Source organism: Desmodus rotundus, chromosome 3 (assembly GCF_022682495.2).
Source record: "Desmodus rotundus isolate HL8 chromosome 3, HLdesRot8A.1, whole genome shotgun sequence".
NCBI lineage: Eukaryota > Metazoa > Chordata > Mammalia > Chiroptera > Phyllostomidae > Desmodus > Desmodus rotundus.
This window is the reverse complement of record NC_071389.1, coordinates 28833948-28854623: the sequence shown is the minus strand read 5'-3', so window position 1 is coordinate 28854623 and position 20676 is coordinate 28833948. Positions and strand designations below refer to the sequence as shown.

The 20676-nt window shown below is 43.5% G+C and overlaps 1 protein-coding gene across 13 annotated transcripts in view; it reads right to left on the bottom strand.

The window, feature by feature from the left end:
- Positions 1-20676, bottom strand: part of ST3GAL3 (ST3 beta-galactoside alpha-2,3-sialyltransferase 3) — a 166906-nt gene that overhangs the window by 59174 nt on the left and 87056 nt on the right. For 9 of the 13 annotated variants that reach the window (XM_053920287.2, XM_053920289.2, XM_053920282.2 and 6 more), the window contains one exon: positions 7085-7177. The exons of 2 other annotated variants lie outside the window; for them this stretch is intronic. In XM_053920287.2, the coding sequence (XP_053776262.1) occupies positions 7085-7104 (20 nt within the window). In that variant the 5' untranslated portion in view covers positions 7105-7177. Of the gene's footprint in view, positions 1-7084; positions 7178-19044; positions 19144-20676 lie in introns of those variants that run through there. 2 more of the 13 variants (XM_071220893.1, XM_053920292.2) reach the window with 2 other exon arrangements.

The following is a 20676-nucleotide window of genomic DNA, read 5'->3' as shown; positions in this document are numbered from 1 at the left end:
GGAGTGGAAATACCGCACGACGCACAAGGGTCCCGTGTCGGTAATGGAGATACATTTGCCATAGACAGGGTTGCTCAAGACACGCACTAACAGTGGTGAAAGCAAGCCTCAAAAGGATGCGACTGATTCCGAGTAACTTAACTAAATGTCCAAGGAAAACTCCCACAGTTTAAGGGAATACAACAAAATGTAGCACAGAAAAATGTAAAATTTGTGTTGCCTGGAATCCAATAAAAAGAATCAGAAAAATATAGGCCCAAAACAGGAGAAAAATCAATCAACAGAAACCATCCCAGAAATGACAGAGATGATGGAACTAGCAGCTAGTATAAATGTATTCCATATGTTCAAGAAGGTAGAAGAATGCAGGAGCATAATAAGGAATGAAATGGAAGATAAGAAAAGAACTAAATGGAACTACAGTATCTGAAATAAAAATACACCACGGAATAAGCAGCTGGCTAGACACCACGAAAAAAAAGTCGGTGGACGTGAAAACACAGGAAAACCAACTGTCCACAATGAAGCACGGAGAGAAATAAGACTGGAACAAACGACAGCAGCTAAACCGCCCCCAGACGCCTGTGGGACTAATGGCACAACATGTGCAACCAGAAGCCTGGGAAAGAAGGTAGGGCAGAGAAAAACATTTGAAAAAATGAGGACAAAAACCATTCAAACTTGATTAAAAAAAATAAACTACGAACCCATAGATCCAAGGAGAGACATAAACCCAAGCCAAATAAGAGTAACGAAAACCACAACAAGATCATCATAACCAAATTGCTGAAAAAGGGTGATAAGGAAAAAATCTCAAAAAGCAGCCAAAGGAAAATAGAAACATTACATACAAAGTAAAAAGACTTCACTAGGAACTATGCAAGCCGAGAGAAATCGAAGTTGCAGTCGTGGGGTGTCCAGCCCCGTTCTGGTCAGGGAGGGAGGACAGCGCAACAGCAGGGGTGTAAGAGCAGCAGGAGCTGGAAAACCCTCCCCACCCAGTGGCCTCGTAGCCTCCGTGACTTGGCGGCACAACCCCCTCCTCGCCTGTTGGTGTGATGCCCGTGTAAACACACCCCCGTGCTGCCGGTCACATAAAACTCTAGCATGTGCAATGAACATATACTGATAATGATAATAGATGACTACGTTCCTGGTTTGTGCATTTACTACGTGTTTCTTGTCAGTTTACAGTGCAGTCTTTGTACTCACATAAAAAAAGTTTTCTATAAACCAGTCCGCCACGTTAAGCCAGCAGCGGCCCTCTATCCATCTCAAGTGTGCCGCCATCTCTGGACTGTGTCATCTCCTCTCGCACTTAGTTGGATCTCGTGTTCTTCTGGGCAGTACATGCTGTACAGGTGTGTAGCCCGGGAGCAACAGGCTGTACCACACAGTCTCGGCGTGTAGAGGGCTCTACCGTCTGGGTTTGTGTAAGTGCGCTCTATGATGTTCACATGATGACAAAATTGCTAACGACTCATTTCTCAGAGTGAGTCGTTAAGTGACATGTGACTGTATATCTTTAAAGTACTGTACATGTGCTTGTGAAATTGTCAGCCAAAAAAAAAAAAAACCTTTAAAAACTGAAGGTAGGATGAAGACATTATCAGACAACCCGAACCTTAAAGACTTCAGTGCCATCAGATTTGCCTCGTAAGAAAAGTTAAAATGAGTTCTTCAGATGGAAGAAGAAGGACGCCATCTGGAAATCTGTCTCTTCACAAAGGAAGAATGATCAACAGTTAAAATAAGTGTGTGGGTAGCTATAAAAGACTTTTATCCCTAATTTAAAAAATTTTAAATGTCCAATTGTGGTAACACACACAACATGAAGTATTTGTCATCTTAAATATTTTAGGTGTATAATTCAGTAGTGTTAAGTACATTTGCATCATTAAGCAACTTATATCCAGAACTGTTCCCATCTCACCACACTGGAATCTGAATCCATTAGATGGCAGCTCCCCACTCCCCCTGCCCCTAGCCCCCCCCACAACCACCATTCTACTTTCTACCTCTATGAATTTGAGTACTCTAGTACCTCATGTAAGTGGAATCAAACAATATTTGTCTTTCTATGACTGGTTTATTGTACTTAGCATAATATCCTCAAGTTTCACCCACGTTGTATCATATGTCAGAATTTCCTTTCTTTTTAAGGAAGTAAGTAATATTCTGTTGTATATAGAGACCACATTTTGTTTATCCTTTCATCTGGTGATGGACCCTTGGCTGGTTCTGGCTGTCGTGAATGATGTTGCTACGAACATGGGTATGCGGATACCTCTTGGAGACCCTGCTTTCATTTCTTTAGGGTCTACACCCAGACATGGAATTGCTGGATCATGTAATAAGTCTATTTTCAAGGTTTTGAAATTGAAAATTTCGAATTACTGTTTTCCATAGTGGCTGTACTGTTTAACCTTTCCACCAACAGTGCATGAGGGTTCCAGTATTTCCACATCCTCATCAACACATATTATTTTCTGCTTTTTCAAAATAGCAGTCATCCTAATGGGAGTGACGTGGTATCTCACTGTGGTTTTGACTTGCATTTCCCTAATGACTCATGATGTTGAGCATCTTTTCATGTGCTTGTTAGCCATTTATACATCTTTTTTTGGTGAAATATCTACTCAAGTCCTTCGCCCATTCTTCCTGTTGTTATTTCGTTGGAGTTCTTTATATATTCTGCACACTAACCCCACATCAGATATATGATTTGAAAATGTCTTCTCCCATTCCACAGGTTGTCTTTTCCCCTCGTTTTAAAATCATTTTAAAATAATTAACTGTTTAAAACAAAAATAAGTAAGAGCAATGTTGTGTGAGTTTATTATATAGAGAAAGATACAAAATACATGACAAAAATAGCACAAATGATGGGAGGGGGAATGAAATATATTTTGTATGGTTCTTAAGCTCTAAGTGAAGTCCCAAAATATTTAAAAATAGATTACAAATTAAAGACGTACGTTGTGAACTCTAGAGCAATCATGAAAAACATAAAACAAAAAAGGTGCCGCTCTGAAACCAAGAGTGGAGGTAAACTGAAAACACAAAACACATCCAATTAATCCAAACGGAGCCAGGAAAGAAAGGGGGGAAAGCAGAAAACTAACAGTAAGGTGCGGATTCCACTAAATGTAAATGGTGTAAGCACTCCAACAAAAGCCTGACATTGTCAGATTGGACAAACAAGCAGGACTCAGTTACACACTGTCTACAGGAAACCCACTTGAATTGCAAAGGCACAGACAGGTCCAAAGTAAAAGGATGACCTGCTGCCAACCACTCCGAGACCCAACTTCTCTGAGCTCAAGAGTAAACACAAACATACTCCTTTCCCACCAAAAAAAAAATGTAGAAGGATAAAAAAAAAACATATAACATGATGAAGTTAATTTTTAAAAGGCTGGAATGGTTATATTAATATCAAACACGAAAGATTTCAGCACAAGGATTGTTACCAGGGAAAAAGAAACATACCCGAATAATGAGGGAATCTATTCTGCAAGGGGTACAATAACCCTAAATGTATATGCACTAAATGGCAGAGCTTCACAATACATGAAGCAAAGCTGACAAATGGAGGCTTACACATCCCTCTGTCAGCAACTGACAGAGAATCAGTAAGGATATGGGAGAGGAGATTTACAAACACTATCAACTAATCTAATCTAACTGCCATTTATAGAATACCCAATAACAGCAGAAACATTTTTATCAAATGCACAGAATGTTCGCCAAGCTAGACCATATTTTGCCCTGGCTGGTGTTGCTCAGTGGATTGAGTGCTGGCTTGAGAATAAAAGGGTCGCAAGTTCAAGTCCCAGTCAGGGCATATGCCTGGGTTGCAGGAGGGTCCCCAGTGGGGTGCGTGCAGGAGGCAACCACACATTGATGTTTCTCTCCCTCTCTTTCTCCCTCCCTTCCCCTCTCTAAAAATAAATTTAAAAATCTTAAAAAAAAAGACAGACCTTATTTTATCCCATAATTCAGATCTCTATCAATTTAAAAGTATTAAAATCATATAAAGTATGTTCTTTGATCACAACAAAAATAAACTAGAAATCTATAACATAAAGATATCTGGCCCTGGCTGGTGTGGCTCAGTGGATTGAGTACCAGCTGGCAAACCAAAAGGTCACCTGTTCGTATCACAGTCAAGGTACATGCCTGGGTTGCAGGCCAGGTCCCCAGTAGGGGGCACATGAGAGGCAACCACACATTGATATTTCTTTCCCTCTCTTTCTCCCTCCCTTCTCCTCTTCCTAAAAATAAATAAATAAAATCTTAAAAAAATGAAGGATATCTGGAACATCCTCAAATATTTGGAAATTAAGCAAGAAAGTTCATAAGAACCTAGAGGAAAATTTATAGCATTAAATGTTTATACTAGGAAAAAATCAAATCAATGGTCTAACCTTCTACCTTGAGAAACAATAAGACAAAAAAGAACAAATTAAACCCTAAATAAATGGAAGGTAGGAAATACTAAAGAGTTGAAATCAACAACATAGTGAAAAAATAATAAAAGGGAAAATTCAATGAATCCAAAAACTAGTTCTTTGAGATCAATAAAAATGATATACTCCTAACCATACAGTTTAGGGAAAAAAGAGAAAAAAATACAAATTTCATCAGGTATGAAAGGGAAGATCTCTCTAGAGATCCCAGGCATTAAAGGAATAAGGAAAGAATATTATGAAGAGTTTCATGCCAATAAATTCAACAACTTAGATGAAATGCACAAATTCCTTGAAAGACACAAACTACCAAAGAAGAAACAGGAAAACCTGAATTGAGATAAGAAAGCCCCAGATCTATTAAAGAAATTTAATTCTTAATAAAAAACCTTTTCCGCAAAGAAAACTGTAGGCCTAGATGTCTTTGGTGGTGAATTCCATCAAACATTTAAGGAAAAATATTATCAATTCTACATAAAACTTTCAAAAAACTGCAGATAAAAGAATAGTTTTCTCCTTATTTTTATGAGGTCAGCTTTACTCTGATACTAGAAATAAAGATACTATGAGAAAAGAAAATTATAGACCAATATCTTTTATGAAGAGGGGAACAAAAATCCTTAACAAAACATTAGTAAGTTGAATTCAGCAATATATGAAAAGAATAATAAAAGTAATAATAATAATAATAATAATAACAAAAAGTAGAGCATCCATTCCATATGCAAATGTTTATAGTGACTCTATTTTAATAGCTAAAAACTGGAGTCAACCCAAATGTCCTCTGACTGCTGAGTAGGTAACAGACTGTTATACCCATACAAGGGAATATTCTTCGGCAACAAAGAGGAACAATCGACACACACAACACAAGGGTGGATCTCGCATTTTAACCAACGAAAGAAGCAGACTCAAAAGGCCACACACTGTAGGACCCCAATTACATGCCGTTCTGGAAATATTATGGGACAGAAAACTGATCAATATTGGTCAGAGGCTGTGGACTCAGGGCAAAGGAGCGCAAGGAAACTTCTGGGGGTGAAGAGAGAAATGTTGGGTTGATTGTCGCAGTTACACAAAGGTATGCATTTATCGAAATTCAAACAACTACATTAAAAAGGACCTTTTACTGTGTGTAAATTAATCTTCAATAAACCTTACTTTTTAAAACGAAAAAAGTATGATACATCCATACAATTATATATTGTGAAATCATTTAAAAAATAAGATGGATCCATAAATGTTGGTAATGGGATCATCTCTGAACATATACTGTTAGCAAAAAGCAAGAGACAGTATGTTCCCATTTGTGATAATGTTGACTGTCGCTGGGGAAGGGGTCTAGAGTGGGAGAATACACCCTCTGTGTTGTTTGAGTCTTTAAAAAAATCACATGCTTGTATTACTCTTAGTTAGAAAAAGTCAAAGAAACTACACGTGAGTCGAGGAAAACTCACAGGTGTCTGGCCCAGGGGACTGAGTCGTGCAGGCCTGAGAAGACACACGTGAGGATGGGGAACACGGAGCTAGACACTTAAGAGGTGCTCAGTGAATAGCTGGGGGAAGCCAAGTATTTGGAATCAATTAAGAGGCAAACCCTGGACAAAGAGAGCTCTATCTGAACACGAGATGTTCAGGCAGCAGAGACCCCGTTTTACACAAGAGGCTGAGCTTGCATCGCTCAGTTAGAAAAAGAAAAGGAGCACAAAACCCAAACATCCTGAATTACGTTTGGGCAAGTGTTTCTCCGCATCGCTGTGCAAGCACACTGTGCCCCAACCTCAGCCTTCTGAGGGCGGGGTGCAAGTCCTTCCCCAGGATCTGAGCCCACCCCTAGGGCTGCCCCGGTGATCCAAGTGCTGTGTCCCAACTCCCAGAGGGTCCCGAGCAGCCCACCCTCAAGTCCCTCCAGGTCAGACACTCTCACAGCTTTCTTAAGGGACAAAATGATCCTGGACCGTCTTACCGCACTCCAGGCTGCAGGCAAGACCCTCTCAGCACGTCAGGCCCTTCTCCACACTGAGGCTTCAGGAAAAGAACACCCGAAAGGAAAAGGCAGAAAAGTAACTGAGGTCCCCTCAGCAGAATTTGGTAAAAGGAACTGCCAGGGTTTGACACAGCTTTTCTCAGCAACCCTAATAACAAGGAAATCAGGAATCCAGAAAGCAAAACGGACAAAAAGAGAAGATGCAGAACAGCCAGCCTCAGAAACTCCTCTTTGGTCTCTCCTAGCTTCCAAAAAAGTTTGGCCACTGATACTACGACTAGGAGCTTCTGTGCTGGATAGCCTTGTCTGGCTGCCTCTGGATACCTGGCTTCCACAGGGCAACCACACACATTCTACCTCCTCCCTCTCCTCCACAGAAACAAGCTGTGCTGGTAGGCGAACTGGGGGTTAAGGCATAGCAAGGCCATAGAGTGAAATTGGGGTGGGAACCAACTAGAAGCAAAGTCCTTTTCAGGTACCCAGAGACTTGAGGACACAAAAAGAAAGTTAAAACGGAATTTGTTTTCTCTGGAGCACACCACTTGCCATGAGGGCAGGCTTTCTGGCTCCTGCGTCACGGGCCAGGCAGGCTGTGCAGGCCGTGGGAAGAAAGAGGAGCACTCACCGGGGGAAGATGGCAGTCATCAGGGCAGAAGCGTAGCCGGGCTTGCAAGCTCCCTCTGAAAAGTTTGCGTACTTGGTGGCTAACTCTGCAGGCCTATGGGAAGAGAAGGAAAGTCACAGCTTGCCAGGCACTCAGCAGTCAGTGGGTTATTGATTTAGGAAGAGCTGTAGGTATTTAAACCTGACATAAAGCTTTGTTCCCCACAACCAGTACTTAAGTCCCTCTTACCAAGGCTTCATGGGGGTAACCACGCCCCCGCTCTCCAAATCAAAAACCCTGGAGGAATAGGTAGGTAAATAAACAAGGCCCGTCAATCGAATTTGGTAAAAGGAACTCACTGCATTCGAATAGATTATTTGCAGTGACATTGATACCAAGAGCATCAGGAACTCCATCCAGGCTCTCAGACTGGGAGAGAGGAGCCTGGAGATCTAATGAGACAGCTGCTTGGGCTTTGATAAACTCAGCAGCTCTGCCCTCTCAACACTCCTACGTTCCTACACATCCAGCTTCACCTGCCTCGATTCTCTCCAGCCAGTGAGGACCACTGATCATATGCATGTCAGGGCTATTACTGAAATCGTTGGACGTTTGGCGGAGAACGCTCTTGTGCTCTTCTATTCTCTCTGCCTAGAATGTGCCTCCTTCTCTTTCTCCACTTGGCTTTGCCTACTGGGTTTTCAAAACTAAGCTCAGATGTCAGCTTCACTGGGAGTAATTCCCTGACCTCCAGACTGGGCTAAGCGCCCCCTCTGCGTTCCTACAGTCTGCCCCTTGCCGCCCACATTACATGCTTACCCCCTCAGCACTTGCTGTACTGTGCTGTGATTGTTGGTAGTGTCTCCCTCTTTGTACTGTGATTTCCTGAGCTCAGAGTCAAGATTTAACCCTGCGTCCCCAGTACCTCGCCCAGGAATGGGAGGAACAAAATGACCCTGACAGTCAGTCTCACTATACTCGCGCGGGAACTGAGACAATCTTAGGAACCCACAAGTTAGAGATGGCTGGATACTTTTCAGAAGACTTGTGTGTCTAGCCCCGGTTTTGCTGCTGTGTGACTGTAGTCAACCTCACATCTTTGGGCTTCGACGTCTTTATGTGTTCAATGTGGGGCCGGCGCAGTCTAGAGACAACCGAGACGAAGAACAGGTCACATTCAGTGACTGCTGGGGCTGGAAGCCCTGCATGCTGGGGCACCTGGGAAGTCCTGGCCGGTCGCCAGTTCCCAGTCCCAACCTCCCACGCCTCCACCCTTGGGCCCACGGCCAAAACTCGAGTCACTCTGACGCCCAGCTGCTCTAGTGTCCTGGGGCTCTGGGGCAAGTTTCCCCTCAGGCTGCCTTCCTCAGGGGTTGGGTGGGGTCATATAAGGTGGCAGTGGTGGCGTTGGGGGCCTGCATTGAGGGGTGCCGGCGCCTGTACTAGAGAGCCAGAAACGACGATGCCTCGGCCTGTCATGTGTGATCCACGCCTGTGTGCCCAAGGGCCTAGCCCAGAACCTTGCACAGGAGTGACTGACTGCTCAGACAGTAAATTAGACAAATGCATCTGTATGCATGTGCCAGTTCTTCTAGAAATCTTCGTGGTTTTGTTTTTAGCCTTCCCTATCAATGAAATTTAAAGCCTGAAATGCAAAAGCAAATGCTGAGTGACAAGCCAGAATCGGGACTCTATTTGGTAGGCAAAATAAAGTCAAAGGCTTAACAAGGTAATTTACATAACTATATTTTCTTATGTAAACAACTGTATTTCAGAAGCAAAATATAAACTTCAGTTCAATTATTAAATTTACTGGAAGCTTCTGGATTAGGCACAGGGATTAAAAAATTACAGACTTTTTCAATTACTCCTCTCAACAGCCATGTGAGTAGGCGCTATTAATTACTAATTTCCATACAAGTTCAGAAAGATGAAGAGACTTATCCAAAGTCACACAGCTAGTAAGTGGCAGATATGGGATTGAACTTGTGTCTAACACCAGTGCAGGAGCTGTTATCACGGCACCACCACCGGCATGGACCGCACTGCGTGCCGGCACAGAGGGAAACAGTCCGGGAGCAGCGCACCAGTGGTCCATGCCATCGGAGAAGGGTCGGAGGAGAGGGTCGAGGAGGGCGTGGATGAGCAGCGAGGCAATGAGTCCCTCATACCCTTGTCTTCCAACCCCCCACCGTCTGCTTGCCTACCGTGCATGGTGGGCTCCTGCGGTCTTTCTGAATTCCAGACAGTTTCACAAAGAAGAGGAAAGATGAACAACAGTTGCCTCTTTAAGACAATGCATCACAGAAATGCATGTACAGTAAGAGACAAACCTTTGGCCACCTCTTTCCTCTTTAATTTACACCATCAAAGTTTGGCTGGGTGCTTCAAGAATAAGGGCTATGGGCCCGGCCAGGGGCCATGGACTCAGGTGATCCATAACGGAGAGGAGGGAGCACGGGCAAGCTGAGCACAGGGGAGCCAGAACCCAGCCCTGGGTGGGCCCTTGCCGTGGCAGGGCAAGGTGCTCACACACAAAGACGAGCGGCTCTAAATCAACCCCCTCCCATTCAGAAAGCAACAGTAACTTCAAAAACACAACAGCTCTGGGGACAGTGGGCCGGTCAAGTTATTACCAGATTAAAATGCCTCAGACTCAGCCTCCTGACTATCCCTGTGAGAGAAGAATAAGGGGAGTGTTGGGGACTCTGAGTCATACAGCAGGCTGGGACCTCTGGGGCAGTCAGCGGTCAAAACCACTGAGACCGAGAGTTGCCAACTCCCTCGGGCCAGAATAGCTAGTTTCTCTAAGGCACTCACACTGCAAATGCCAGGGGGCCCCCACAGATGTCTGATCAAATCATTCCGCCCTTGTTTCTTCTCATACTCTGCAGCTGGCCTTTCATTTTGGGAGATTTAGCATTTCCACCAGTAAGAGCACCCATTGTCCTACAAACGTGACTACCGAGCCCCTGGGTGAAGAGTGCGAACCGCTGCACTCTCAAGAGGAAATCCAGATGGACAGACGAAGGAACCAGACTTCCATTTCTCTGCTTCACTCAGAAGCACCACGTTTAAGGAATCAGGCCAAGCCACGGGTTGTAAATGGGAAGAGTACAGGATCTGGAATCAGGAACATTCTGAGGACACTGGCAAGCTACGTGACCTTGGGCAAGCGATGGGAAAACTGATTCTCACTCAATTCCCAGGGACCGTGGGAGGATGTGGTGAGAAGGCCCATTTGGAGGGCTCGGCTGTCCTCTGGCACCACAAATGTGCCATGAGAGATGAGGTGGCAGAGGCAGGCAGCCAGGTCACGGAGGCTTTGAACACTTGGCTCAAGTTTGGATTCTGTCATAGTGGAGAGTCACTGAATGACTTACAGTGGTAGAGTGCCTTGACGGACGTATGAATTTGAAGGGTCAGCATTTGATCCTTAAAATGGGAGGTGGAGAGGAACACTACAAGGGGTTGAAAGGAGCAGTCCAGGAGGCAGAAAATGTTTCAGGAGAGTGTGATGTCTCAGTTGCCAAGAGATGGAAGTGGCTCAAGGACAGAGGGACCAACTGTGTCAAACACGGCAGTAGGCCTGGTGTGGCCCTACGACTGACAGCTGGATCTGGCATCGTGAAGTTACCCCTGACCTTGAAAAGAGCTGTTTCACTGCACGGGTAGGGGTGAGGGGACAAAATGCTGATTTCATTGGGTTTAAGAGAAAACAGAAGAATTGGAGTCACAGAATATAAACTATTTTTAGGAGTTTTGCTATAAATGGAGACATAGAAATGGGGTGATAGCTGGAGGAAAGAAACAAGGAACGTATGGTTTTTGAGAATAGGAAATATTTTAGCATATTTACAAGCTTCTTAGAATAAGAGAAAAACTCACAATGCAGTGGCGATGGGACCGTTACAGGAGAAATGTCTGTGGGTGAGGGCAAGGATCTAATCCAAAAGAAGGGCTGGCCGTAGCTCTGCCTACCCTGCCTGGCCCTGCCCTGAGACTAGCTGTTCATCTTGCAATATTCAGTTTAAGCACTGCTTCCTTTGCGACGCTTTTCACGATTACTTCCCTTCCAGAGCAGGACCAACCCATTCCGCCTGCAGACCCCATTTTGCCCAGAGCCAACTCTCACCTTTAGCTTGCTCACTTGTCCCCACACACACTCTCTCTCCCACCTCCTTCCCTTCCTTCCTCTCATTTATTCTTTCACTCACTCAACAAATGTTTAGAGGCAACAGAGTCGCTCTGCTTGGACTGTATCCTGACTCTATCCCTTACTAGCTGGGTGATTTTGGGTATGTTATTTAGTCGCTCAGTGCCTTAATTTCCACATCTTTGAAACTGGGATTATACTAGTATGTACTTCGTGAACTTGTTGTGGGGATTAGGTCAAGAATAAAGTGCTTAGTACAATGCCTGGCCCCTAGTTCCTTTCTCAACGCATGTTAACTGTGACACACATTGTCACGCGCCAGACACTGGCCTGGGTTTAGGCATACAATGATGACTAGGATACAGCTAGGGCCTAACACTTCTTACACTGAAGAGTAACTATGCATTTAAATATCTTTCTCTCCTAGACCATAAAAATTGAGCATAGCGCATAGTCCAGAGCACCATGCACAGCATGGGATACACGAGGTCTGTCCAGAAGGTGTCCAGCCATGTAACATGAAACAGACATTTATTGAAGAAGATACAAGAGACATTGTACATAGAACAATGACACCTCAGTCCCCTTCAAAGGAGGCACCTTGGGACCTCACGCAGTTCTCCCAATCACCATCAGCTGCTCTGTTGTGTTTTCCTGAATCTCATCGATGGCCTAAAATCTCTTTCCTTTCAAAGGTGATTTTAGTTTTGGGAAAAGCCAGTAGTTGCAGGGTGCCAAATCTGGGCTATAGGGGGGCTGAGTCACCTGGGTGATTTGATGTTTCACCAAAAAACTCTGCATGAGACGTGATGCGTGAGCGGGATTATTGTTGTGACGAAGATGTCAATCACCGGTCGCCCACAACTGCGGCCTTCTGAATCATCTAAATAGTTTCCGTGGAGGAATGTTCAAGCTTAACGCAAAATTTGATGCAGATTTGTTGCCCTACTTGCTCAGTCATTTTGAATGTGATGGCCACACAGTACACACGCTCACTCAACGGCATCTACCACCCCCACTGACTAGCACAGTGAAGTCATCACTGTTCACATATGCGCATTCCAGCCCCCTCTCCTCGGCTGCCGGGTTACATCGATGTCACACAAACTGTTCTTGTTATATAAACAACGGCTGGAATTTTCCCGGACAGACCTCATATAAGTATCCAACAAAATGTTTGTTGGACTGAAACTAAGTGGTTACCTTGACTTGGAAAGTTAACTGCCAGGAGGTGTGGGGGAGAGGTGGTGACTGCCGGGGAAAATGGAGAAGGGACTTCAACAGTTATTCCTGAGGACTCTGTAGATCAGTGATGGGCACTTGTGACCAACCGTCTAATTCCTGACTCTCCCGAAGAGGACTGAACTCAGACTCGCCCTACACTGCCCCTCCCTCATTCCGTGTGCTGGTTTACTATGTAGAGTAACTGTCAGGGAACTGATTGTGAGAGTGAAGTAAGACCAAGTGAGACACTTAGCACCCTGCCTGGCAAGTAACAGTTAATGAGCAGTTAGTTTCCTTTCAAGCAGATACAGCAACTCAAAGGCAGCCCGTATAGCCCTGCGGTGAGGCCTCGCAGGGCCACACACACTAGGAGCCCCGCACAGAGCCCACCCAGCACTGCTGCTTCAGCGCCATCCACCCCTCCTTCCTAATGAAGGTGCTTCCTCCAATTTCTAGGGGGCTGCTCTGGAACAATGACATTACTTAGGAAATGAAAGCAGCAGATTAGGTTAGATTTAGTAATCCTATTCTGTCATTAAGCATTTTTATTTTAACTTTTTTTTCTGAAGTAGGCTTTATGTAAGAAAGGTTACTTAATCCTGCCATAGATCCTTTTAAGCTCCAAGACGGAAACTTTTCTTCTTAAGGACAACCGCCTCTCCCCTCAAACCCCATTATTACAGGTCGGCTGGCTCTTTCTGCAGTATCAAGAGACTCTTCACTCACTCTCATTGGGGTGTGGCTGCTCCTTCCTGCCCTGAGTATCACGACTCTGCTCTTTGTGAACTCCAAAGCAGCCTGGGGTTTCCATGGACTTTTTGCCTCACAGTGATCTACGATAAACCCGGCAGCTGTCTCTCATGTTTCTTTCATCACTTTAAAGGAAGAGGAACTGCTTGATCTGAGCCATCTGGAATTTGTGGTATTTCTCAGCTCTGGAGGCCCTGCCTTTCAGCTCTTGGTGCTGGGCACAGCAATATATTTTGAACAGGCCAGGCTACTCTACTGTTTGATCAGTGATTCTGGAGCTGACATTACTGCAGTTCAACTGTGTATCCCGGGTCTTGTCATTTACTTCAGCTCTTGCAAAAGCTTTAGGCCTGAGTTATATGGGCAATTCTTGCAGACTCTGTACCAGGGATCTCTGTTGTGACTGCTGCCTGCTCCAATTCAATTTCGTTTCTTTGAAAACACACATACACACACATCTTCTTTCTGGGTGGTAGTGAAAAGAACAAGGAAACTAAGATTTATTGACCATAAACCATGTGCCAGACAGTTGACCTAATTATCTAATTTAGCTTTACAATAATCCACTAAGACAGTGCAGTTCTTAGACCCAGGCATGTGGGGCTGAAAGAGATGCAGAACACATAGTTAAAAGATGTGCTGTTCTGTGTTTAAACGATAAAATTTCAAACCATGAATTTGGACAAGGATTTGCATTGAATCTATAGATTGCTTTGAATAGTATGGACATTTAAATTTATTTAATTTTTAAAAATATTTTATGTTATTTTATTTTTAGAGAGAGAGGGAGGGAAAAAGAGAGGGAGAGAAATATTGATGTGCGAGAGAAACATGGACTTGTTGCCTCTCACACACCCCCAACCAGGGACCTGACCCACAAGCCAGGCATGTGCCCTCATTGGGAATCGAACCCACAACCTTTCAGTTTGTGGGATGATGCCCAACCCGCTGAGCTACACCAGTGAGGGCATATGGACATTTTAACAATGTTATTTCTTTCAATCCATTAGCATGAAATATCTTTCCATTTATTTGTGCTTTCTTCAATTTCTTTCATCAGTATCTTACAGTTTTCAGTGTATGGGTCTTTTGCCTCCTTAGTTAAATTTATTCCTAGGTATTTTATTCTCTGTGATGCAACTGTAAATGGGATTATTCATTATTAGTGTGTAGAAACACAACTAAGTTTTTAAAAAGATTTTGTTTTTTAGAGACAGGGGGAGGGAGGGAGAGAGGGAAACATTGATGTGTGAGAGAAACATTGATTGGTTGCCTCTCACATGTCCCCAACTGGGGGCATGGCCTGCAACCCAGGCGTGTGCCCGACTGGGAACCCAACTGGCAACCTTTTGGTTCGCAGGCCAGCACCCAACCCACTGAGCCACACCAGTCAGGGCAGGCTCACAACTAACTTTTGTGTATTGATTTTGTACCTCGCAACTTCACTCAATTTGTTTAATAGTTCTAACAGTTTTATGGTGGAATCTTCAGGGTTTTTTTTTCATATATGGAAATACAGTTTTACTTCTTTTTGGATTTGGATGCCTTTTATTTCTTTTTCTTGCCCAAATACTTTGCTAGGACTTCCAGTACTATAATTAATGAAAGTGGCTCGAGTGGGCATCCTTGTCTAATTCCTGATCTTAGAGGAAAACCTTCTAGGTTTTCACCATTGAGTATGATGTCAGCTGTGGGCTTGTCACACATGGCCTTTATTATATTGAGGTACATTTCCTCTATACTCACTTTGTTAAGAGTTTTTATTATAAATGGATGTTGAATTTTGTCAAATGCTTTTTCTCCATCTGTTGAAATGCTCATATGATTTTTATCCTTCATTTGTATCACACAGATTGACTTGCAGATATTGAAAAATTCTTGCATCCTGGAGTGAATGTCACTTGATCATGGTGTATGATCCTTTTAATGTATTTAAATTCAGTTTGCTAAAATCTTGTTGAGAATTTTGCATTTGTGTTCATCAGGGATATTGGCCTGTAACTTTCTTTCCTTGTAGTGTTTTGATTTTGGTATCAGGGCATTGCTAGTCTATTAGAGTGAGTTTGAAAGTGTTCCCTCCTCTTCTATTTTGTGGAAGTTTGAGAAGTATTGGTATTAAGTTTTCTTCAAATGTTTGGTAGAATTCACCAGTGAAGCTGTCTGGTCCTGGACTTCTGTTTGTTGGGAAGAGTTTTGATTACTGATTCAATCTCCTTACTAGTAATTGACCAGTTCAGATTTTCTGTTTTTTCATGATTCAGTCTTAGTAGGTTCAAATGGTACATTTAACATCAGCAGAGAACTAATTGCAAGTCACACTTTCCCTGTATACTCTGGGTGAGACTTACATCTGTGGTCATCACGAACAAAGCACAGTCACAACCTCTGAGGGTCACTGGAAGCCAGTATTTATGGGCAGCATGAAAGGTTAAGACTAATGTGGTTTCAGGAGTAATGATGTAGCCCATATGAAATAAATGATACTGAAGAACAGACAATACCATCTATATTGCTTCTTTGTTAAAATTATATTTTATTGATTATGCTATTACAGTTGTCCTGATTTTTCACTCTTTGCCTCCCTCCACTCAGCACCCCCACTCCCTCAGGCAATCCCCACACCATTGTTCATGTTCATGGGTCACGCGTGTAAGTTATTTGGCTACTCCATTTCCTATACCATATTTTCCACCCCCAAGACTATTCCGTAACTACTTTTTGTACTTCTTAATCCCCTCACCTCTTTATCTATTCCCTCACAACCCCTCCCATCTGGCAGCCATTAAAAAGCTCTTCATATCCATGATTCTGTTCTTCTTGTTTGCTTAGTTTGATTTTTACATGCAACTGTTGATAGATATGTATTTATCGCTGTTTCATAGTTTATAGTTTCGATCTTCTTTTCCTTAAATAAGTCCCTTTAACATTTCATATAATAATGGTTTGGTGATGATAAACTTTAGGTTTTTTTGTGTTTTTGGGTTTCTTTTGGTCTGGGAAGCTCTTTATCTGCCCTTTGATTCTAAATGATAGCTTTGCTGGGTAGAGCAATCTTGGCTGGAGGTCCCTGCTTTTCTTGATTTTGAGTATTTCTTGCCAATTCCTTCTAGCCTAAAAGTTTCTTTTGAGAAGTCAGCTGACAGTCTTATGGAAACTCCTTTGTAGGTAACTGTCTTCTTTTCTCTGGCTACTTTTAAGATTTTCTCTTTAACCTTTGGCATTTTAATTATGATGTGTCTGGGAGTGGGCCTCTTTACATCCATCTTATTTGGGGCTCTCTGTGCTTCTTGGACTTGCATGTCTATTTCCTTCACCAAATTAGGGAAGTTTTACTTCATTATTCTCTCAAATAGATTTCCAATTTCTTGCTCTCTCTTCTCCTTCCAGCACCCCTATGATGCAAATGTAGGGTCTCTCAAAGTTGTCCCAGAGGCTGCTTATACTATCCTCATTTTTTGGATTCTTTTTTCTTCTTGTCATTCTGTATAGTTGTTTTTTGCTTCCTTATGTTTCAAATCATTGATTTGATTCTCAATTTCATCCACTCTGTTGTTTTCCTGTAAATTGTTCTTTATTTCAATTAGTGTATCTTTCATTTCTGACTGGATCTTTTTTATGCTGTTGAGGTCCTCACTAAGTTCCTTGAGCACCCTTATAACCAGTGTTTTGAACTCTGCATCTGATAGATTGTTTATCTCCACTTCATTTAGCTCTTTTACTGGAGTTTTAATTTGTTCTTTCATTTGGGCCATGTTTCTTTGTCTCTTTGTTTTGGCAGCCTCCCTGTGTTTGTTTCTATGTATTAGGTAGAGCTGCTTTGACTCCGTGTCTTGGTAGTGGCTAGTGTAGTAGGTGTCCTGTAGGAACAGTGGCACAACCTCCCTATCACCCAAGCTGGATACTCGGGGTGCACCTTCTGTGTGGGCTGAGTACACCTTCCTCTTGTAGCTGAGCCTTGCTTGCTACTGGTAGATCAATGGGAGGGACATACCCAGGCCAGTCAGCTGCTAGGACTGGCTGTGACCACTGACTGCCACCCTCCATGGAGGATCAGCTGTGCAGGGGCAGGATGGTGGTGCTCTGAGGTGGTGGTCTGTAGCTGTCCACTGGGTGCATAGACTCTGAGGTTTCCCCAGTGGTGGTGCAGGGCAAGGTCAGCCCCCACCTGTGTTCTGCCCAGGGCCGCCCTGCCTGAGCTATAAAGGAATCTGAGATGGCTGCTACTTGTGCTGGGCTTGGAGATTCCCAGGGAAGCCAAGTTGTGAATCTAGGCTGGCTGCTGCTAGCACTGGGCCTGGGTCTCACTGAGGCCAGCTACTACTTGTTTGATAGAATTTGCGAAGTTGTGAAGCATGAGCCAACACCAGCCATTCATATGGGAAAGCAGTTTGGGTGGACCTGTAAGTTGGGTGGGTGCGAGTCTCAGGGGATGTCCAGGGTGAGGCGAGCAGTGTTAGCCAGGTTGATGGAGTCTCAGATATGGCACCAGCTTGCTGGCTCTATGAGGCAAAGGTTCAGAAAAGCAACAATGGCCTCTGCTCACCTTGACGCCAGACACTTCAGTTCCTCCCTGTATGCCACTGTTGCCTTTCAAGCTGCTGCCCCCCTGCTGGAGCTCAGAGGGAGTGAGTCCATGAGCAGGTGAGTCCGTGTCTGGGTTCTTTAAGAGGAACTGCTTGGGGCTCCAGAAGTTTCTTCCACCAAATCAATCCCTGCTGTTTTTTGCAGCCAGAAGTTGTAGGGACTTATCTTCCTGGCACTGGAACTCTGGGCTGGGGGACCTGGTATGGGTCTGGGACTCCTCGCTCCTGATATCCCTCCCAAATTATTATCTACACATGGGTGTGGGACTGGCCCATTCTGCATCTGCACCCCTCCTACCAGTCTGGATGGATGTGGTTTCTTTAATTGCGTAGTTGTCAGACTTCCATTTAACTCGATTTCTGATGGTTCTCAGTGATGGCTGTTCTTTATTTTAGTTATAAATTAGATGTGGATTGGTAGGAGGTGAACCATGTCTGCCTACCCCGCCACCTTGACCAGAATTCCCCACCATGGTTTATTTATTGCTTCTATAAAACATGATTTCAGGTTCCAGAGAGCCATGGAAGTGTAAGCAATAACAGTATTGCTACCATCTTCATGTGGTGGGAGATGTGAAATTAGCCAAGGAATGATGTACTTGGCAAAAAAATCCCCCCAGTAATAGATGGTTCCTGAACCTGGACAGAACGAGATCGTGTCTAGATAGTACAAGAACCTTCGCGTGCACCGATTGGACAATAAACTAATACAAAATCTCTCTTCTTTCCCCATTATTATAAGTCCTCATCAAGAAATCATTATACCTCACAGGCCCCATCAACTTTTTTATATAGCAGGGGCCTTACAAAAAATATTCAGCCAGTACTCTGCATAGCCTTGGAACAGCCTTATTCTAAAGTAAACATTATTCTCATTTTTTGACAAGAGAAACTGACTCTAAAACCCATCCTCTGTTCTCACCAAAGCCCTTGTTCATTTTGGTACAAAGAGCAATAGGTTTAAAGATAAAAAAGATTGGAGTTTAAGTAACTGAGTCTTCCTCTTATTAATTATGTAATTTCAAGTAAAAGATAATCAATTTCCTTAACTCTTTAAATATCTCTGATAATACACATTTTACAGGGCTGATGGAGGACAAAATGACTTCCTGCAATAATGTAGGTCAGAGCACTCTTTGAAAGGTTACATAAATGTCACTTACTGCTCCTGCTGCGTTAATGTTTGACTTGGGCTTTTACAACCTCTAGATCATCTGAATTATCATTGTTTTGCAAATGAGAAAAATATTTCCCTTTATTTTTCTTACTTGGATTATTCTCTCCAATTCACTTGGCTGCCTCCAAACTTCTGCCTGATAGGTGGCGTGGGGGGGGGGGGCAAGAGACTGCTGGGAACAGAGAGGGAGGCCAACATCCCGTATTCAGGAACTTGTCTTCAACTGACAGGCCAGTGCCCATCTGAGCCCAGTGGATAAATCCATGTGATCTGTAGTGAAAAATCATGGCGGAAACTTATGGCCAATTCGCTATTGGCCCTCAGAGCAAAGTACAGGTCATTTTCATGATTTTCAGGTAACATTCTCCCTAAATCCACTAATTCTAAGCTTCTCAAATTGAGTCCCAGGGCAGGGTTATAAAGGAGGGCAGGGATAATCAAAGCCACAGCACAAACACAATGCGTCTTCCTGGAGCAACAAATTGGCGTGAAGATATGGGGAAGAATGTATTAAAATTATACAAATGTATTATGGAATAGAATGTAAACAATTTTTTTAAATAAAAAGAATTTTTAAAATGTTTATGCTGTACCCTGGCCGGGCAGCTCAGTTGGTTGGAGCATCATCCCATTCACCAAAAGGCTGTGGGTTTGAACCCTGGTCAAGGTACATACCTAAGTGCAGGTTCGATTCCAGGTTGAGGCGCTTATGGGGGGCAACTGATCAACGTTTCTCTCTCTCTCCCTTCCTCTCTCTCTAATATCAATAAACATATCTTCGGGTGAGGATTAAAAAAGTTTTATTTTTAAACTGTTTATGCTGCAACGGGTTGCTGTGTAGTATATGCTCATTCTCCTCTGCCATTAGGGATATCTGGGGTAAAGTTTCAGGAGGGTGGGTATCTGAGTGCTCTGTTTTGGTTTCTGCCCACAAGGAGCTGTGCTCTGGTGAACAAGACAGGTAAGTAAATGAAGGATAAGTACGACCACAGAGTTACGCACAGGGTGTGAGAGGATGGAGACGACAGTTAAAGTGGCCTGGGAGACTGGGCGGGCATCTTGCGGAGGTGATGTCAAGAAAAGAGGGTGGACGGGCATTTTCAGCAGAGGACACAACGCAGGCAAAGGCCCGAAGAGGGCCCGGCACATTTGGGGAACCGCAAACACTTTAGCTCTGGCGGGCCCAAGTGTGTGAAACCAGATCATGGTCGAGCTGCCTGGACAAGGAGTCTGGACTTTCTGCTGTAGGCAACGAGGAGTCACTGAAGGATGTTTAAGCAGAGGAAATGACATGCCCTAGTCCTAGAGCAAAATGAGGAGGCCTGGACTGAGGGGTGACAGTGGGTATGGAGAGGAAGGAAAATTGTAAGAGATTTGGGAAGCAAAATAATAGTAAGTAGGAGAATGTAACTACCATTATTTAGCAATACTGGAGTTTTTGTTTTTATTTTATTTTTGTACATTATTGTTAATCGTCAAACAACTTAGTATGATATGCACATGACATTACCCAGACTCACAGGGTAAGCAGCAGAAAGAATATTTGAATATAGAGCTTTCTAATTTCAAAGTCCTTGGTTGTTTGTTTTCATTGATCGTTAATAGACTTTAATATTTAGAAGTTTTATATTTATAGGGGCACTGAGATAGCATAAAGTTCCCATATACTCCTTGACCCTCCCCAGAGTTTTCCCCTATTGTCAACATCCTGCATCAATGTGGT